This window comes from Ostrea edulis, chromosome 4, assembly GCF_947568905.1.
Source record: "Ostrea edulis chromosome 4, xbOstEdul1.1, whole genome shotgun sequence".
Taxonomy (NCBI): Eukaryota; Metazoa; Mollusca; class Bivalvia; order Ostreida; family Ostreidae; genus Ostrea; species Ostrea edulis.
Window position 1 is genome coordinate 29,474,759 of NC_079167.1, and position 21,200 is coordinate 29,495,958.

The 21,200-nt window shown below is 35.7% G+C and overlaps 1 protein-coding gene across 2 annotated transcripts in view; it reads left to right on the top strand.

Moving 5' to 3' along the window:
- Positions 1-20,468, top strand: part of LOC125671788 (epithelial membrane protein 1-like) — a 39,549-nt gene extending 19,081 nt beyond the window's left edge. The window contains exons 2-4 of one of the 2 annotated variants that reach the window (XM_048907700.2): positions 7,344-7,562; positions 10,496-10,616; positions 19,227-20,468. In XM_048907700.2, the coding sequence (XP_048763657.1) occupies positions 7,527-7,562; positions 10,496-10,616; positions 19,227-19,648 (579 nt within the window). In that variant the 5' untranslated portion in view covers positions 7,344-7,526 and the 3' untranslated portion in view covers positions 19,649-20,468. Of the gene's footprint in view, positions 1-2,562; positions 4,797-7,343; positions 7,563-10,495; positions 10,617-19,226 lie in introns of those variants that run through there. The other variant, XM_048907698.2, reaches the window with a different exon arrangement.
- The last annotated feature ends 732 nt before the right edge of the window (positions 20,469-21,200 follow it).

Here is a 21,200-nt window from a genome sequence, read left to right on the forward strand (position 1 = left end):
AATAAGTAAAAAGTTATTAAGAATGAGGGTTATGTTACAGCTCACTAGGAAGAATTTGATAATGGTTGATTGTGCATTAAAAAACTGGATTCTAAAAACTAAATTACAATGAAAGATGTTCCAAATGTCAAGGTCATCATAATTAATCGGAGTTCAAGGGACTAAGGTTATTTCTATTATACATGTACATAGTTTCCTTTTTTGTCAACGGTGTAGGGGGAATCTAATCAAAAGGGGCTGTGTTACTTTAGATGGTACCTTAACACCCCAAAGAAATGGCTGCTGCCCCCCCCCCCCCACCCCCATCCCCAGGTACGCAATAATCGTTTTAGGTAAAGTCTCCCAACAAAAATTGTGAGTTGCAGTCGCCAAGTACTGTCTATATGTGTGATATTCCTAATATATTTTGCTGTCACTCGTTCGAGTAATTTTCATTGATCAACGCTATTTTTATAGCTTTGATTAATGAAAATGACTCGTACAAATGACAGTAAAATATATCAATTTTAATCAGAAAGAAATAAACATTATGTTTTCCTATGGGGACCTCCAACGTTCTGCAAGCTTCAGAGTCCAAATTGATACTTATGTGATCTGTCAAATTTAATCCAAGTTCAGTTTATAGCTGCCGTGTGCAGACAGTATCTTATTAGGTTACCTTATAGTGGCCGTGTGCAGACAGTGTCTTATTAGGTTACCTTATAGTCGCCGTGTGCAGACAGTATCTTATTAGGTTACCTTATAGTGGCTGTGTGCAGACAGTGTCTTATTAGGTTACCTTATAGTCGCCGTGTGCAGACAGTGTCTTATTAGGTTACCTTATAGCCGCCGTGTGCAGACAGTATCTTATTAGGTTAACTTATAGTCGCCGTGTACACACATTGTCTTATTAGGTTACTTTATAGCCTCCGTGTGCAGACAGTGTCTTATTAGGTTACCTTATAGTCTCCGTGTGCAGACAGTGTCTGATTAGGTTACCTTATAGTCTCCGTGTGCAGACAGTGTCTTATTAGGTTACCTTGTGAAATTTATGATGTCTAATTAGAGCATAACTTACATTTATCAGATAGAAGAGAAATATTTCCATTAAGAGATATCATAACAAACCAAATATGTTTAAATTTTCCGAATTAATGTTTCCTTCTTTTGCATGCAAATCATTCAAAAGTCTTCTTTGCCTTTGTGTCTCGTGGGGAATCCTGAATGCAATAATCTTTGTAAACACAGTGAGTGCATGTGTACTCGTTCCATTTCTATCCCGTATTGCATGGTACTCAGGGGATCGGTACAGTTCAGTGACCTCTCGTTGGTGTTCCATTTTTATTGTCATAATGTCATTATTGTCTTCAATTACATACAATTTTATTGAATGGAATCAAAGAAAGTCATCTAAGATATAAATTTCATTTTTGAAAATACATGAGGGCACGAACTGTGGCCCTTTACGTCAGCATACCTTTCATGAAACGCGTTATTTTATTGAAATCTGTTTTATTTTCACATTGTACTTTCATTTCTGTCGGATTTCCCAGCGTAAAAATAGTAGTACTTTATTTATCAAGATTAATTATATTCGTACACACTTTGTTCACATTCACGAGAAAATGACTATCATTTCGATTAATAAAGATGTCGAAGGCAAAATAGTAGGAAATATAAATGTTTGTTTTATCTAAAACTGCGTTGAATTTCAAGGTAATTACGACACGACTTTGTATCCGTTAGACAGAGTAATTACGACACGACTTTGTATCCGTTAGACAGAGTAATTACGACACGACTTTGTATCCGTTAGACAGAGTAATTACGACACGACTTTGTATCCGTTAGACAGAGTAATTACGACACGACTTTGTATCCGTTAGACAGTGCTCTTTGCGCAGATGCTGTATGATAGTATATTTGCTTAATACATAATTAATGTTTTTGTGTTTGCAAAAACTGAGGCCCCGTGTCACAGCATGTTTAGCACGATAAAGATCCCTCCCTGCTTAAAGGCCGTAAGCGACGATTTTGCAGCCCTTCACCCGCAATGGTGACGTCTCCTTATAACGGAAAATTCTCGAATGAGACGTTAAACAATATACAACCAACCAGCCGAATTCCAGCAAGTCCATTGATAGTTGTTATTTTGTTAAATACAGATTGCTATTTTGCTTTTCACCAGTTTATTAAATTTGAAAACAGGCGTAATCGGAATACAACGCGTTTGCAATCTGCTTTATTTCCAAACGGATTGAAAGTTAATCTAAGTTTTCCAACGATCTATTGATGTTATCGATTAGCATCGCAAACTAAATGCGTCTTTGTTCTAGATAATACGTAAAAAAGTAATGGTAATCAATTTTATTAATATTTCATGAATTTCTGATCCTTATAAATGGTTTCTGAAGGCCAGTATTATATCACTCTGGCAGGCAGTTAAGATTTAAATCACACACAAATGTTTATGAAATAGTTTTAACAATCAATACTACAATGTTAATATTTACTAGTATGCATGCTGCGCACTTAGTCGTTTAAAAAAAGCTTTCAGATTAATTACTTCTGTTTCTTTTACAGCTGCCTGTGTTTTAGTAGAAAATGAAGTTTTCATACGAAAAATAGCATATGCACGAGACAACCTTCCAGACCGCATTCCGGTCGACGCAGACACATCTTACGGCTTTTCGTTTGTCTTGTCCTGGATTTCCTTTGTTGTGTACGTTCTAGCGGGTGCAATCTTTCTTTTCATCTCACACAAGAGAAAAGCTGAAATGGCAGACACCGTTGATGAATATGCAGAGGAAGACGAGCCGGTCGTCATCAGACGTTGATTTCTCCACCCTAACATAAAACGCTATACCGAAAAGTTACTAACAGTGTTGTGGTTGATCGAGTGACGTCATATGTCCTTTACAAAGAGTGTTGCGAGAAATATCCGTTGACCTTTGACCTGGAAAAGTCAATATTGTTCCCTTGAAAGCCCAATATCTCAACTCAGGAGCATTTGGTGATTGGTGCATTCCATAGCATACCTTGAAATGCTGGTGTAATATTTTCTTCCGTCACGTGACTTATAAAAAGGGGGAAACGCTAATTTCCGGAATGACATAGAACTTACTTTTTTATGTTTGTTGTCTTCTGCGTTTTTTGCATTTTTAAAAATCTTTGTACTTGTTCACCTTGAATCGAATATATATAACCCTGTCTTAAGATAAGATTTAAGAAATGAAAGCACTATTTCATATTTTCTGGTTTTTAGAATGACAGTAAAAGTACAGAGTATGTTGACAGTACGTTGCTGAGACAAAACTGAGCAAGGGGGAAACATCATCAAGAAAACGAAGTGTTCCGTTTTGAAGGCTTTATCACTGTCAAGCTATTTCTGCATACCGAAGTCTTGTCTAGATGCTATTTTCCGCTAGTAGATAGGTAAACGACATCATTGTCTAGCATATAATATTATTTACAACACAATATTGATATAGAAAGAAGACCTGTAGGGAATTATTTTGGGGTAGACAAACTACAACTAATGGAGAATCTGTAGATGCAGAAAACGTTGAACTTTCAGCTATCTTTCTATAAACGTAACTGGTATTAACAAGGTACTTATACACCTGGTTGGTAGATTTTGTACAGATGGCTGGGGAAAGTCATTTTGTATACAAAGAATATACCGGGATGGTTTTAACGGTAAAACTGGGCTACCTGCAATCATTCCTCGGCTTCTTTATGGTGTGATAAGCCAGCAAAAGCAAGACCCAAGGGCTGTCAAACTCGAGCAGAGTTTGTACATTTTTCTTTCCCTGCATAATGATTTCACACTGGATCCTTTATAATTCTAATTTTCTATCATTTACTCCAACCCTCTACATTCCCTATTTAGTGTTGTGACCATATGTATTTCACGATGTAGAGTCAGCACCGCAGTTACAGCCGCGAGTTTGTATCTGACATTTGCTTACCCAATCGGATCTCACTCGTCCCTTTACTTAAATAACCGAATTGTTACGATTGTTGCTTGCTATGGGGCCGCGTATGCATATCATTTTCCAAAGGAGGCTTTTCTATAACAAAAAAAAATTCCATGACATATTTTAAATAATTTGCAAAACATGCAACAACTCTAGATATGGGTATCTGCTGTACTCAGTAATCATGACATACAGCGTAGTGAACTAAATTCTTAAACAACTTTCCATCTGTCTAGAAAAGACTGCGAATCCCTCGTACGTGTATTACCGTATATGAAATAGAACTTCATTTGTTGCATTAACATTTTATGCAGCCGTTTTTACCTAACAACTTCTCACAAATTAGACACAGAATCCTTCGTTGTTATAAATAGTCAAAAGCTAAGAATATTGATTGTAAACTAAAGCGACGAAACGTTCAGAATGCGCTCAATATATTACCTATTGCTTTTGTAGCTTATTTGATAAACGGGATTTCTTGTTATGCAAAATAAACAAGTAATGGTTATATATATATATATTGATTATCATTTTTTCTTTATTAGTAGAAATCTGTGTAAGAATCAACATTGTACATAGCCAGTTGTTATCAGATGTATATATATTCAAACATTTTTTATATATTTTTTTCATTTTTCTAAACCTTGAGTGAACCTCGGTGTATATAGGTAAATAAAATGTAGTAAAGATGCAGTGTGTATAATGTGTTCTATATGTAAATTCCGAGATATACAACGACTGAAATTAATGATGATGTAAATGATGTAACCAATGATATCTGTAATGGCTCGATACAATGTATTTCATTGCATAAATTGTTTCTCACCACGGTTAAAATTTTTTTATTTTCATTGTCAAAAAACCTATCACGTGCACGTGTTTTACTTTTCAGAAGATACCCACCGAACACACACACAGTGTACATTGTACATGTGTATATACATATATATATATAAAAGCACAGAAATAGCAATGAACTCTTAAATGAACATAACTGCCCTAAGTGAAGAAGTATTTAATATAAAGCACAGAAAATTTCACTTTATTTGGATACCCACTTCCGCCCCTAACCGGGGTTGAACTCACGACCTGCGGAACCAAATCTCCTAGCAGCATATAACCAGCGCGCTAGACCGCTCGACCTTCTAGGCAAGTCATAGTCGAGCGGTCTAGGAGATTTACACAACCCCGGGTAGGGGCGGAAGTGGGTATCCAAATAAAGTGAAATTTTCTGTGCTTTATATATATATATATATATATATATATATATATTGCATGTAGTTGAGGGTAACATTGAAAATTTTCACCCCGAGAAAACCATTGTCAACCAATGCGAAGCCGTGGTTGACAATGGTTTCTCGAGGGGTGAAAATTTTCATGCAATATTTGTTTTATTATACTGAATATTATAGAATAGAATATGATTTATTTCCAAATTAGGGCCCTCTCGGGCATACAGCATACATGATTGTTAACATTTCAATGTGCAATGACGATAAAAAGAAAAACAAAACAAGAGTAAAATCTGCACTATTAGTATGAGCAATGTTCATACATGAGACGTTTGAACATGATAATACTTATTTGCATTATATGTAAGTACCACCGTGTATCCTAATGCAAAACAGTCAGAAATACACATAGGGGGGAAATATATATATATATATAGATGTCTATATATATACATGTACATAACAACTCTACATGTAATAATAGTAAAGGTAGTAAAGTACATATGATTAACTCCACTGTAATGCAAAAGACACCACGGGACGGTGCAATGGTACTAGATCAACATGTCATGTTTATAATGAGTGCATATGTGCAATATGGTTTCATATGGTTCACACATAATATACAGTAATACTAGTAGTATGAGACAATGTACATAACACGAGACATTACTTGATGTAATATAAACAACAAAGCAGAAAGATTTATGTCTGTTGACATTTGATAAATATCACTGTCATGTGATATTTCGAATATCGATGCGGGTATTCGCGTCCTCTAACAATCTAAGGAGAACCGTACACGTACAGTTATAATATATATATATATATATATATATATATAGAGAGAGAGAGAGAGAGAGAGAGAGAGAGAGAGAGAGAGACTGTTATGGGTAAGAATAAACCCAAGTTTATTTATACACATACTATTTCAAAATCCTAGAGAATTATATTTCTAGAAAAAGTACATGCGGCGGAAGTGGACAGGTTTGTTATATCATCTTTCTACTGAACTTCTCTTGCACATCGTTCCTGAAATTGAACGCCATGAAACCTACAGGGGCTTAAAACTAAATCACATGTGTCAATAAACAATTATAAATTACACGTGTACATTACACAACAGGACGCACCTGTTGTTTGCGTCATGTATTGAACAGTTATTTGATCATACCCAGCTTTATTGACATGTTTATATTTAGAAACTTGCGTCATTCTAACCCTTTGCTCACGGAAAACAATATATTTTTTTACCAGTATGTGTAAATATCAATGGTTCTATTACAGAAAAACGATACTGAAAGATGACAGTTTCATGTGCTATTTCTTCTATTTCAGAATCCGCTGAATATAGAAATTTTTATGACTTGCTTGTCCATCTACAGGGTGTATGTCTCGAGACCTATGAGAATGCTTTGACATGTTTGCGACCTTTGTTTGATGTCCTTGACATTCATTACTACTAGCAGTACCTTAATTATACATGAGATACCTAATATTTAGTAAATCCTTCAGTCTTTCTGTAGTAGAAACTGGATTTATGTTCTTTAGTGAACTTTAAATGAGGAAGATTTAGTGTATGTCAATCTGGTGATGAGACTTTGCTTAGGATACCATGTTTGATGCCCATGGACCTCGATGTGAACCCACTTATCAAAAACATTGCTTTCAAAACCTTTATATCACTTAAGTCTTGAATGATAATAAAACAGGCCGTTCTTGGCACACTGATTTTGACTACGGATAACTCCGTTTACCTGATCAAGATACAAATGTATATAGGGCTCACGGCGGGTCTGACCGGTCGACATGGGATGCTTACTCCTCTTAGGCACGTGATCCCACCTCTGGTGTATCCAGCGACCGTCTTTTCCCAACTTTCTATTTTGTATTGCTTTTAGGAGTTGTGAGATTGATCACTGTTCGTTATCTTCACATTTCATAAAAGGGTTTTGATATTTTCTGTATTGAACCATGTGGTAAGGCATTTCTTCTAACCCTTTATTTCTTTTAACATGCAGTAGAAGCTGACTTTCTCGCTGATCGCATTCTTCACTACTGTAAGGACACCTGTGACGAAAGCCATTTTATCATCTAATTATCACCTACTAATTAAATGACGTAGGTGTTCACAACTAAGATAAACTTTCAGAAAGAGTTGTTGTCAACAGAATTTTCACAAGTCGCCATCATGTGATTCATTCCTGAGTCGTGCAAAGAAGACAAGAATTCTACTTGGAAAGTCCAAACATTGGTGGAAAGTCCAAACATTGGTGGAAAGTCCAAACATTGGTGAAAGTCCAAACATTGGTGTAAACATTGGGGTAATTCTACGATGTCTCACCGTTCATCCAAGACAACGAATTCATTTGTGAGTATTGAATATTTTCCCACAAAAATGTGGTTCTTTATTCAAGTTAGTATTTATCAGAAGATAGCAGACGATGTGTGCGTTTCCTGCTGTTGCTTGGAATTTTAGGCTGTCTCTAGTCTGTTTATTATTATCATCATCAGCAGGGGCGCCATCATCACCATCATATTTTGTAGACTATGAATTGTCATACTAGTAATTCAAGGGGGGTGGGGGGGGTGGGGTTACGTCATTTAGTTTTAATTTATTTCAATATTTTACAATAGAAAGCATACATTAGCTGCAACAATATAAAGTTTGAATTAGATGTTTTAGAATATTTATAATACGGAATATTGCAACTATTATTTCGTCAACAATTCAGTCGTAGTTTTAATATTTAGTATGTTCAACGAAATCTCGTGTTTTGCGTTAACTTGGGCAACTTTTCGTTAACAAGCGCACGTACTTTGCAATACATGGCTTCGCAATAGGGAGGACCCGCCCACTGAATAATCAGTCTACCGTGTAGCATCTCTGGAAGGTACAGCTGGTGACCCCACTTTCTTACATGAATGAAAAAAAAATCGAGTGGGACGTAAACCAACAAACAAAAGCAATAAGCGAATGAAGATAGAGGGGAGAGCTAATTCTGATATAACCTATCAGTACAGTTGTATCGCATTTTTCTTGGGACAACCCATAGTCACGGTTACCATCAGATAAAACTCGAAACGCCCAGAAAGATCGATCTATATATATATATATTAGTGCATCCGATTTGATGTACAGAATATGAACGATAATCAATAATTCATCAATTAATCAATCGCTTACAAGTCCCCAGTGTATCCGCCCCTGGTACCCATCACGGTGTCAACATTTTCTGTTTCGGGGACCATTTCTTACAATAACTGCATTTCTCGCTACGTGTATTGAAGAGCATATCTGTGATAACAATTTTACGCTAAAGTTACACTTCCCGCACATAATTAAGTTGCAGGGGTTACCAGGACCGTCTGTTTGTGTGTTAATAGATACAAGGTTGAGGAAAGGGTTAGGGTACGTTTCGGTGCAGGTTATAAAATACACTGAACAAGAAAGGAAAGGATTGCAGCTCAGTTTCCTGTTATTTTATAAAAAATTATACAATTACAAAAATATTTCGTAATCATCACAAGGCACTAGTGTTTAACAGTATTATTCACAAAGGGATCATTCTAATGCATAACAAACATTTAATAATGCTTCGATCCACCCTTCGGTATGATTTAAAGTTCACAAACCAGTATTGTGCGTAACAACTTCCTGCATTCAGTATGCAACACATCTGTGACACATATGTTTTATTCGGTTCCGCACTGTTCTTCTCCCTAAAGCATTCTAAGCTACTGCAGTTTGGGATATGCCAGCTCAAGGCCGCGATTTTCATGTTGACCAATGTTGATAGTGACACGGAACCTTCGCTTTTAATGTCATATCCGAAAGAGCCGGATGTGATTTTCGTTTCTTTTGGGCGTTTGACAAAGAAAAAGCCACAGTTAAATGTCTTGTATTTAGCGCAACGCTCGGATCGAGAATCGAATCGGAATCTTTAGGTTGCGAGGCAATCGCTCTAACCTTTATACTACCACGACCGACCAATACGGTAGACTCCTAAATTTCCGGAGGAATTTATTATCGCTTAATTTCGTGAGATACATCACTCGCGAAATAAAAATACACGCTTTTATTTTTCTGTTGTTAAATTACTTGTAAAAACTCTCGATTAACAGTACACACGCGAATTCATGTTCACGCATTTGACGTACCGTATATACTCGCCTATAAGTCGGATTTTTGGGAGTCAATTTTTGGTCCAAAACTCTATGTCCGACTTATAGGAGCGTTCTAAGAAGATTGGTATTTTTCTGGGCGGCGTAATGTAGAGCTAGTGTTTTTTAAACAACTCCGACGATTATCATGGACTACCACACAAATGATTATCTAGACATATTATATTGTTTATGTATTTTAAAATTATGTATAAAGTACATTTATCTAGTTAAAAAATATTTACATACCGCTATAATTAAATCTTTCAATATTCAACTAATCTATCGTTTATCGGTAAAATTGAATTACGAACCCGATTTTATATTGAAACATTCATATGTATACCGGCTGAAATATATTTCATAAAAGATTGAATATTGTTAACAGATAATTTAGATCATCATTCTTGACTCTTAAAATTGTTGATACAATGAATTATACCGGAATCCCACAGTAACAGTTTTCGCGAGGCGCGTGCCACTAAGTAAACACAGTGTCAGGTACTGGTAATTAGGCGACCATAATTGCTTAGGTAAACAAGGAATCATTGCCCATACTAGATAAAGGGTTGCGTTTAAATCCCAAACAGGTATGGCTTGGATATTGAGCACCTCATAATTATTAATTTCTCAAAATATTTTTTTAAACATAGGTAAAAACACAAGAGCATTGACTTGAAATTGTCGACCGATTCTGACAAAAATTTGTACCGACTTATAAGCGGGTCAATGGCAAATTCCTACAAAATAACCTTAAAAAATACAACCGACTTATAGGCGGACCGACTTATAGGCGAGTATATACGGTATTCGAGTCATTTTGCGATATTAAGTACTCGAGTTCGCGTAAAAGAAGGAATTTACAATTTACTTAGTAGCTAGGTCGTTTGATGAAGGTCAAGGCCACGTGAACAGAGTATTATTTGGATCATGTAGGGCACTCATATGGTTCATTTATAGAATTTGAGACTAAACCACATTCTGACTCTTTATAGTAATCTGATTGGTCCACTGTAAACAGCAATAAGTTTCCCTCAGAATTGGAATGAAACGACAATATTTTAAATATATTGTACCGCTTATAGAACTACTGCTAAAAGAAACGTAGCTAACATGAACTTTATGGGATTATTTCTTCAGCAAGCCTCTAAACCACGCAGAAGTTCAACAGGAAAGAGTTCATTTGACCAGGAAAAAAAGCTATATTATAGTTTTCTCGGTATCTCCACCCCTTTCCCACCTAGAAGCCGAGAACAACAAAGTAAGATATACATTATATACACTTCCTTTAGGTACAGGTTCCAATAAATTCAAATTACTATATCTTTGATTTGATATTGATTAATTTCAGTCAGTAACTTAAAGATTTTCATATTATTTTGATTGGGTCGCGTAAGACTTGTGTCGTCAATTCCTATGTAAGTCGATATGATAAACGCAATGCTGCACAGAAAATTAAGATGTACATGCACGTAGAGTAACCCCTTTTGCGTGATAATGATGGGGTGATTATGCGAGAAAGGGGGACGATACATTGCTACGGTATTGAGATAGAGCAATGCTGCGAAAAGGATTGCTCTATTATCAACTTAAGATGGCAACATCTTTTCCAAGTCATGACTCATCGAATCACTGGACTATCCTATCGTCGCTATGTTGCCCGTCCTATATATTAACATTATTGTTATTCAAATTTATATCACGTGGGTTTTTTTTTTACCCATTCAAAGGTTCGAGATTAGGGACAGTTTCGATGTGAAGGAAGCTAGATATTATCAGATGACTATAGGTCACAGGATTGACACTATCGATAAGTTTGTTCATCGAGGTGTGAACACTTCGCTACAAGTTAGAACGTCCTTTTGCAAGGTCAACGAGAGGTCAATCGGTGAATAGTTAGTTTTCCATCTTTACTCCAAATGTCAGAGATTATATGTACAACTGTGAATTATGGTTAATTATGTATTAACTTTTCATACAAGTTTATGAATTGTTCCACTCTGGAGCATAATTGTTGTTGATCGCAATTGATGGGGAAAAAAATAAAAAATTTCTATACTTTACATGTAATTTACCATTTAAAGAGACACAACAGCTCATTTTCCACATTTTAATGAAGTGTTTTTAAAAGATGTATTGATAAAATGATAAAAATAATATTGATGCTGACAATTTTGAACAATTTGGATGCATCAATTTACTATCAACTGCGCTTTGAAGATCATCCGGAATTCAAAGGTTTCGTCATGCTGACCCGGACTTTTGAATGCTTATTTACATCACGTGATTTTGAATGACAGCAAAGGTACATGTTGTGTAAAACATTAACTAAATACCACTTATTGGGTTCACACTCGCCTTTCAAGTATGAAATTATTCCCTGTTAAGTAATTATATATTATAATTTTAACAAAAACCCTTCCACGTTCCCTTTGACCATTGTTTTTCCAACTAACACGTGTCGTGTTAAGATAAAAATAACACTTTTTAAAATTTTAAAAGCAGTGTCTTCGCGGCTAGTCCCAATGGCAGATTTAGAGGGGACCAGGACCCCTTCCCTTTTTTCGCCACAAATTGTGACAAAACTCCAGATATGGCACCTAAAATAGCGGAGTACTTTGGGTAATATTTGACTTTTACATTCCCCCTTCGGAAATCCTAGATCCGCCACTGAGCCCTGCATGCGTTTCTCCTAGCTTTTTGTTTTCCAACGGTCGTGCTGATCCCAAAGTAAATTTTAGTTCACGTATGAGTTTTATCTCATTCTAGTTTTACTTCTTTTCTCACAGAATCTGTCAAAATTCTGGATCTATCCACTACACTTTCTATCGCTCGACGACAGGCTGCACTGTTTACCGTCTATGCGCATGCGTCTGCAGACCGAAAGGAGGGGGCTCGATATTGTTTTGTTCAGGCCATCAAAAAGTATTTAATTTTTAAGAATATTTAACTTCAGATAAGTGTTATTTTCGCAAAGTTCATACATTCAACTGTGCAACAAAATTTCAGAAAGCGCTGGGAAAATTGTCAATTCATGATTTTTTCACAAAATGAGCTGTAGTGTCTCTTTAAAATGCACATGTTACATGTTTCTAAAACGTGTAGGATTTACACTCGCTGCGTGTCAATTCACAGGTGCGTGTGGATAGGATTTCCGGTAACCTCCACTTCCTGTAGTTTTAAATGCTCAATGCCTTGGGTATTTAACATGTATTGTTCACAACAATCACTTAAGTTTTCATTTCAATACAATAAACAAATCCCACATAAAAACCATTTTTATATATGAGATATCACTGATTATAATAGTCGAAACAAAGGTGTGCTATGGAAGTGATTTCTCAGATAAATTATTTTTAAATAAAAACTCCTCCCAAAGTTTATTTTTCAAAAACATGCACACATTTCTCTGTCTCTAAAACTATCTTAAAATCCCACTATGGACAAACCTGTCAATAATGAATAGAATTCCACAACAATTTTTTTTCTAATGATGTTACATGTATGTGAAATTAGTATTTAATTAATTATAACATCAATAACATATTGCAGAAATTGGATTATCAACAATTGACATGTGCATAATCGACCAACTATTTTCTGCGTAAAAGATTATCCCTGTGAATTCGAAATAAAAGACACCACAGAGTCGTCCACTTCTGTTTCATACTTAGATATTTTATGGAAAATAGATATCAACGGCAAATTAACAACCCAACTGTATGATAAACGGGATGATTTCAGTTTCTTCATCGTCAACTTCCCAAATTTATGCATCAATATTCCATTATCACCTGCATATGGCGTTTATATCTCTCAACTGATTCGATACATAAAAGCTTATTCCGCGTATGCTCAAATTTTAAATCAAGGTAGTCTACTGACAAACAAGTTGATGGTGCAAGGGTTTCAACAGTCTCGTTTAAAGTCAGTATTTCGCAAATTCTATGGTCGATATAACGATCTAGTTTGCCAATACAACTTATCACCGAGTCAAATGCTGTCTGACGTGTTTCATGCCGATTGTTAGTCCTTTCTTGGCACCCTGATTTTGACTACGGATAACTCCGTTTATCTAATCAAGATATAGGGATCAGGGCAGGTGACCGGTATTTCCCCTCTAAGATATGCACCCTAAATATCTAGGGCACTGAACATTAAAAGCTATCGGGGTAACGGAAGTCCTGTCCACATACACCTGTGCGTCTTTGGGAACGTAATTATGCAACAAACATGGCTAACGTCATCATATCATAGCATGAATGATCAGTTTTCCGAACTTTTTTGTTGTTGTGCTTGCAGATATCCATTGCTTTGTCGTAACAAGTTATAGATAAAGTTCGAATTTGGTGTCGGTCCTTTGATTTTTCACTAGGTTATGACCCTTGAACTCAGAAAAATAGCGTGAATGGTCAGATTCTGGACTTGTTGTGCTTACAGATATTAATTTCATATTTGGTACATTGCTTTGCAATAACATGTTACAGATCAAGTTTGAACTTTGTGATTGTTCGCTGAGTTATGGCCCTTTGAACTTCGAAAAATAGTGCGAGTTATCAATTTGTCGGACTTTTTTGTTGTGCTTGCAGATATTCATTTAATATTTTGGTACATCGCTTTACCATTATGTAACATGTTACAGGTCAAGTTTGAATTTCGTGATTTTTCGTCTAGTTACAACCCTTAGACTTAGAAAAATAGCGTGTACTATCAGTTTTCTTGAATATTTGGCTGATTTATGGCCCTTGGACATGACACCATTTTCCCTTTTCCATAAGCTACATCCACTTCAAATACTCCCCGCACTTCTCTTGTTAAGCCTACAAATATAAATGAAGCCCTACATTGCATTATTTTGAGAGAATTCTAGGTAATTTTATTTACATCTTACACATATTATAGGCCCTGGTTATTCTTGGATGAATTATATCTGTCGTTTTGATTGTTGTGGATAATTCATACTATTTGACTGAATTCATGTGATAAAATTAATAATAATGAGTCATGTAAACATTAAAAAAATAAGATTTGTATAAACATTACATACTAAGTTTGGCCCCGCCCTGGGGTCAAAACCCCCACCCTGGGGATCATGAAATTTACAGTTTTGGTAGAGGCCTTACTGCTCTATATAATTTTGAATTTAGTTTTCAATGCAATACAAACGCTAGAGCACTAACATTCTAACAATATCTTTCACTGTCTATAGCCAGGTACCCCTTTTACACTTGGATGGAGTGAAACGCAGAGCAGAAACATGAAAAACATAATTATCTATTATGACATTGGGTTATACAATACAATACTAAGACTTATACAGCGCCCTAATCAATTAAAAATCTCTAAAACGCTTTACATAAAAAGCATACATGTACAATTCAAAGTAAAAACAACAATGTCCTACATAAAAAATGATGGTACATGCATATGATTGTAATACACTTTAAAACAGTTTGTAATTAACCTAAAATTTTCTTTTAGCTAGAGATTAAAAGCAATATTAAAAAATGAGTCTTTAGATGTCACTTAAAAATGTCCAGAGATTTGGCTTGGTGTAATCCGAGTGGTAATGCGTTCCACGGTTTTGGCGGAGTAGTCAAAACGCCTGTTTCCGTGAGTCTGTATTCTTATTTGTGGGACATTTAGAAGTACTGGTATCCCATTTCCCGAACGTAAATTTCTTGGAGGGCAATAAGCTTCCTTATGTACAATTTTAGAGACGAAGATTTTTTAAATTGGTCAATTTTGGACAGTTTTTGCCCCTCCTCTAAGGCCCAATGGCTGCAGGAGTCCTGAAATTTACAATTGATGTCCCCCTTGTTCCAAAGATGCTTCATACCAAATTTGAAAAGGATTGGAATGGTAGTTATCAAGAAGAAATTTAAAAATTCTATTGTTCACACATTTAATAACTGACCATTTTGGCTCCACCCTAATGCCAAAACCCATACCCCTGTGATCTTCAAATTTACAATTTTGGTAAGGACTGCCTGCTCTTTCTAAGTATCCATTTAGTCTCAATTTAGTATCAATAGCACTAAAGGAGATGTTATTTAAGTGTTTTACACATAAACACTATATACTAAATTTGGCCCCACCCTGGGGTCAAAACCCCTACCCCGGGAATAATGAAATTTAAATATTGGAAGAGGCCTTCCTACTTTACATCACTATGCATTTAGTTCTTCTTACATACGTGTGGTTCTAGAGAGGAAGAGTTTTGAAAATTGGTCAACTTTGGGCAGTTTTTCCCCACCCCTAGGGCCTCAGGGGTGCGGGAGTCCTGAAATTTACAATTTATGTCCCAAATATGCTTCATACCAAATTTGAAAAGAATTGAAATATTAGTTATCAAGAAGAAGTTAAAACTTTTCAATTGTTAACGCACGACGGACAACAACCAATTGCAATAGGTCACCTGAGTTTACTCAGGTGACCTAAAACATGGAGGAAAAGAAATTTATTGTGAAGTATATTCAACATTATTAAAAGAAGAAACAAGTTTTCCTTATTTACTCTAAATGGTGATTTCTGTGTATTGGTTTAGAGAGGGGTCATACTTATGAATATGATGTCGATGAGATTGTACATTTCACAAATAAAGTTATGAATGATCTCCAGAATCAATTGCAAGTTGCAGTGCTATTACACTTGTACAATAAGGACATCAAGTTCAGATTAATCATTTCATGCCAGTATATATATCATTGAGGAGTAGCGATAATACGTGAAAATTGAAGTCAGCTGTTAAAGACATTTTATCAATTTGTCACTGCAGTAACTAATACTGATATCTTGATATATCTATATACACATGTACAAGAAATAATCCCGATTTACAAACATGTTGAGGTTTCTACTTAGAGATAATTAAAATCCATTTAGCGACACTGTCCACTCTATTTCTGGGTTTTTTTTAAAAAAAACAATGTATCTGCTTCAAACATATACAATAATATATATCATTAAATGATATGAATATATATAAGTCGCCGTTTTATACGTTTTAATTTTCACCCACTAATATTTCGCTTAGTATTTTTTTTTATCACACGAAGGTGCACAGTGGCACAAAGGAGGCACAGATGTTAGATCTCTGTGGACTTAAAGGTCTACCTCGCTCGGAAAATTAAGACTTCAGAGGTGCCGACAATTTTATAGGTCCACCATGTTTTATTTTTTAAAAATTAGTTTTAAAAATCCATTTTTGTAATTAGTTACTATAATTACTCAAGTTTAACCAAAATTATACAGTTGTCTCTCTTTTTTATCCTCAATTATATCAATTTTAATGGAAGTTGATACAAATAGATACATGTATATGCAATTTGAAAATATAAACTCGTCTTTGAGATAGACGGTAAAACAATACTATTTGCTGTGGTCCTTTCACTGCAAGGAATTTTAATTTTTGATCACGATTTTTCAATTATGTCCAATACAGCGGGGGAAAAATTGTAGTGTTATGTAGTGGGAAACGAGGGGGGGGGGATATATCACAACTTTAAACATCGTGATAGAAAATATACAACTTCCTAGTATTTTAACAGTTGTGATTTACAACCAGAATAAGCCCAAAAAATATATAATAACCTATGTGTCCATTTTTTGTGTATTACACTGTGATTCTCATAACGTCAACATCATGGCGTTATATAGTTTTTCTGTTGAAAAACAACACAAAGTTTGAACGACTGTAAAACGAAAACTAGAAAAGATATAGTTATAAAATAAATTGTTCTATAACCTATAAATCCTAGAGCATCAACTGTGAAAGTCTCATTTATTTTGGCGAAAGGGCCAATTTTAGTACTTTGTGGCTCTGGTTCTTTCAAACAGCGTTTGGACTTTGTCAATGCCTCAAGCACTTCTTTCGTGTATTTACGTCACATGGATGTTCTTAACACCTCGGCTTGTCCCGGGCTTAGTGTAATACGTCACATAGATGTTCTTCACACCTCGGCTTGTCCCGGGCTTAGTGTAATACGTCACATAGATGTTCTTCACACCTCGGCTTGTCCCGGGCTTTGTGTAATACGTCACATAGATGTTCTTCACACCTCGGCTTGTCCCAGGCTTTGTGTAATACGTCACATAGATGTTCTTCACACCTCGGCTTGTCCCGGACTTTGTGCAATACGTCACATAGATGTTTTTCACACCTCGGCTTGTCCCTGGCTTTGTTTTTCACAATTTTAGTTCCCTGTCACCTTCACAATTTCTAGGGGACTGGTTTTATGATTTGTAATGCATAATCAAATCATTATTTCTAGAATAGATTTTATAAGAACAAGGGAGCACTCGCTCTGCACTGAAAGGTGAAGATAACGAACAATGATCAATCTCATAACTCCTATAAGCAATACAAAATAGAAAGTTGGGCAAACACGGGCCCCTGGATATACCAGAGGTGGGATAAGGTGCCTAGGACTCCATAATGAATGGTCTTAGACTTGCATGTCAAAAACATTATTTTAATCAAATTTATATAGAATATAAGAATAATATTTCCTTAACATGTGGAATTCAAGTGCTTTCATTTTGTAATGTGTTTTTTCGCATTGCCTATTAATTGATTTGCTCTGCATTTGAGCCGAAGGCTCAAGCGAGCTTTTCTGATCATTTGCCCGTTGTCTGTCGTCGTCGTTGTGAGCATTTTCACATTTGTATCTCCTCCTCCAGAACTACTGGCCCAATTTTAATCATTAGACAAACTTAGTACAAGTACGACTCCTTTTCAAATAAAGAAGTGCATATTTTCGTACCATTTTCTTTTCCATAGAAAGCATTGGAAAACATGGTAGATATTGTTACTACAAAGAGAGGTCAATGGTACAAAATAAAATAATCTTCTCCATTGATAATAAAGTTTTCTTTGTGAAAAAAAACCCAACATTGGTGCATGATTTATTAGAAATGGCCCGAAAATGGTCGTAAATATTGACATTATGTGGTTTAATATTCAAACAGGAATTGAAATTTGACCCAAAAAAAAAAAAAAAAAAAAAAAAAAAGATTAAAAATGGAGGATTGTTGATAAATTTTCACATTTCAGAAGCCAAGTTTTTGTGAAAGACAAATGCGCTTTCACAATACTTCTTATGATTAAGAACACATGATATGATATACTTTTTATCTAAAATGTATAAAGTACTGTATGTGTACTAATTTTATATTTTAACTACGGATAACTCCGTTTACCTGATCAAGACATAGGGTTCACGGCGGGTGTGATCGGTAGACAGGGGGTGCTTACTTCTCCTAGGCACCTGATCCCACCTCTGGTATATCCGTGTTTGCCCAACTCTCTGTTTTGTGTTGCTTATAGGTGTTATGAGATTGATCACTGCTCGTTATCTTTGCATTTTATTTAGAATTTGGTACAATCAGAGCTAAATTTCATATTTTACCGCAATTGTGATTGAGCGCGTTTGCCTAAAAGTCAAAGTAGGTAAAATTTGAAATGCATTAAAATAAGTGTACGTACAGTATATCCATAGTAGTTAGGACTTTTAAAAAATATGTTCATACGACTTTTGTGATGTATATTTCACTGAGAGGTAGGCATACATTTCTTACAAATGTATCTCTAAGTCGCGAGATATTTGTTAGGCCGTTCTTGGCACACTGATTTTGACTACGGATAACTCCGTTTACCTGATCAAGATATAGGGCTCACGGTGGGTGTGACTGGTCGACAGGAGATGCTTACTCCTCGTAGGCACATGATCCCACCTCTGGTGTGTCCAGGGATTCGTGTTTGCCCTACTATTTTGTATTGATTATAGGAGTTATGAGATTGATCACTTGTTCGTTATCTTCACTTTTCATCTCTGAAAACGACCTCTGATGAATATTTATCTTTTACCAGATAGAGATAAGACTGGGGGAAGTCTTGACTTCACATTGCCTTCTCTCGCCTCTTCCAGTAAAAAGGCGTCAATATCCAAATCCACTTTTCTTCAAGAAACGGACATTCTGCGAAAACAGTCACAAGAAACAAAGAAATTGTTAACGGAGCTAGACAAAGATGTCTCGTCATCACAATCAACAGAAGTTGCAGGGGAAACAACTATCACTGAACTCCCAGAAAGGACACCAGAACCTGAAATATTACATGCTTTCCCGGAGTTACGCATTGGTATATCCTCCAAACCTGATCGCATGCGTCGACATTCCTCATATGAACCTCGTTACTGCTGGTGTACACGATGTCAAATTATGTATCGGATGTATAAAGAGAACGATAATAGATTAGAAGGATGGGGAAATTACCCGTGTTTTCATTTGTAAATCATGGAATTCTTCTCGTTTTTATTCCATCAATGTGTTGTTATCTGTCCCCCCTTTGAAAAATGCGCGCATTTTGTTTTGCACCTGACAATCGGTCAGTATGTAGGTCGGTCAGTAGACCAAGTATTATCCACTCAATATCTAAAAGATCATTTGCTAGACAGACATGAAACTTGTTAAATTGCTTATCTCTCAAGAACATATGACCCCTATAGATTTTGAGGTCACAAGTTCAAAGTTCAAGGGTCAATCTGCTGTAGACATGGGACGATATTGTATGTTCAATATCTTGATAACTTAGTACACTGGTACATCTTATGGTGTAAATGAGTCTTATCGATTTTGAAAGGTCACAAGGTCAAGGGTCAAAGTACTCTGGACATGATATATTATCTTCTCAATATCTTGTAAACCCTTCGCATGACAAACACCAAACGTAGTACACTGGTACCCCTAAAGAGTAGATGCCATAATGTTCAAAATGACTCGTTTTCACTTTGAATCTCACAAGGTCATAAATCAATTCATTCACAATTTTAAAGAACGTTGTTCATTATCTTTATAACTTTTGTGTGATAGAGATCAAAGTCATTATTGTAGTTGCCCCTGGCTAGTAGATAACTCATATTTTTCACCACCATTACAGATATTCAGAATTTATTCAAACTGATCTTTTTCAATATTGTCACACGGGAGGAGGTATATATCCAAAATATTTTCTGTTTCTCTTTTATTTTTTTCTGAATAAATGTTATCATATCAATGAAATTCCTTACCTTTTTATAATTGTTTAATCAAGATTTTAAAAACCATGAATAAAGTAAACATGGAAATATTTGGTAGGGAAAAGCTTTACAAAATATGGTCTCTACGGAAATCAAACTGGAAATGTGTTCTTACAATGATGCAATGCATGATTCAGACGAGGTTGAACACGTTGCTTAGATTGGTTGCCAATATGCACAATCATTATAAGTTATGAGAGTAACCACATGACTCTAATTAGTTCCCTTACGATATACGGTCTTAAGGCCGGACCAAATGAGGTAGGGATGTGAACCCAATGGCCCATATTAGTTCAAAAAGGTGAAGATAACGAACAGTGATCAATCTCACAACTCCTATAAAGAATACAAAATTAAGAGTAGGGGAAACTCGAACCCTGAACATCCTAAATAGTTCAAAATATTGCCAAAGTCATACTTGGCGTATATTTGCACTGATTTACAGATTGGTCCAGATAATGAATGAGGTGAACCCGTGGCCCAAGCTGGTTGGTAATATCGACCAAGCAATTCCACGGGTTTTCAGTCTGACCTCAAGTCTGTAACTCAACGAAACTGGTCAAGATCACTTGCATAATATTTCCAACTAATCTTAACTCAACGAAACTGATTTCGAACCTATTTGAGTTTGTGTTCACCCTCACGCATCATCTGCACTAGGTGTTTAGTCTGTGTAACTCAGGAAAGTATGCTTGGGTAATATTTCAAACTAATTTGTGTCATTGTTTCTTTCTCATAATACGATTGGATGGGCTATAAATCCATGA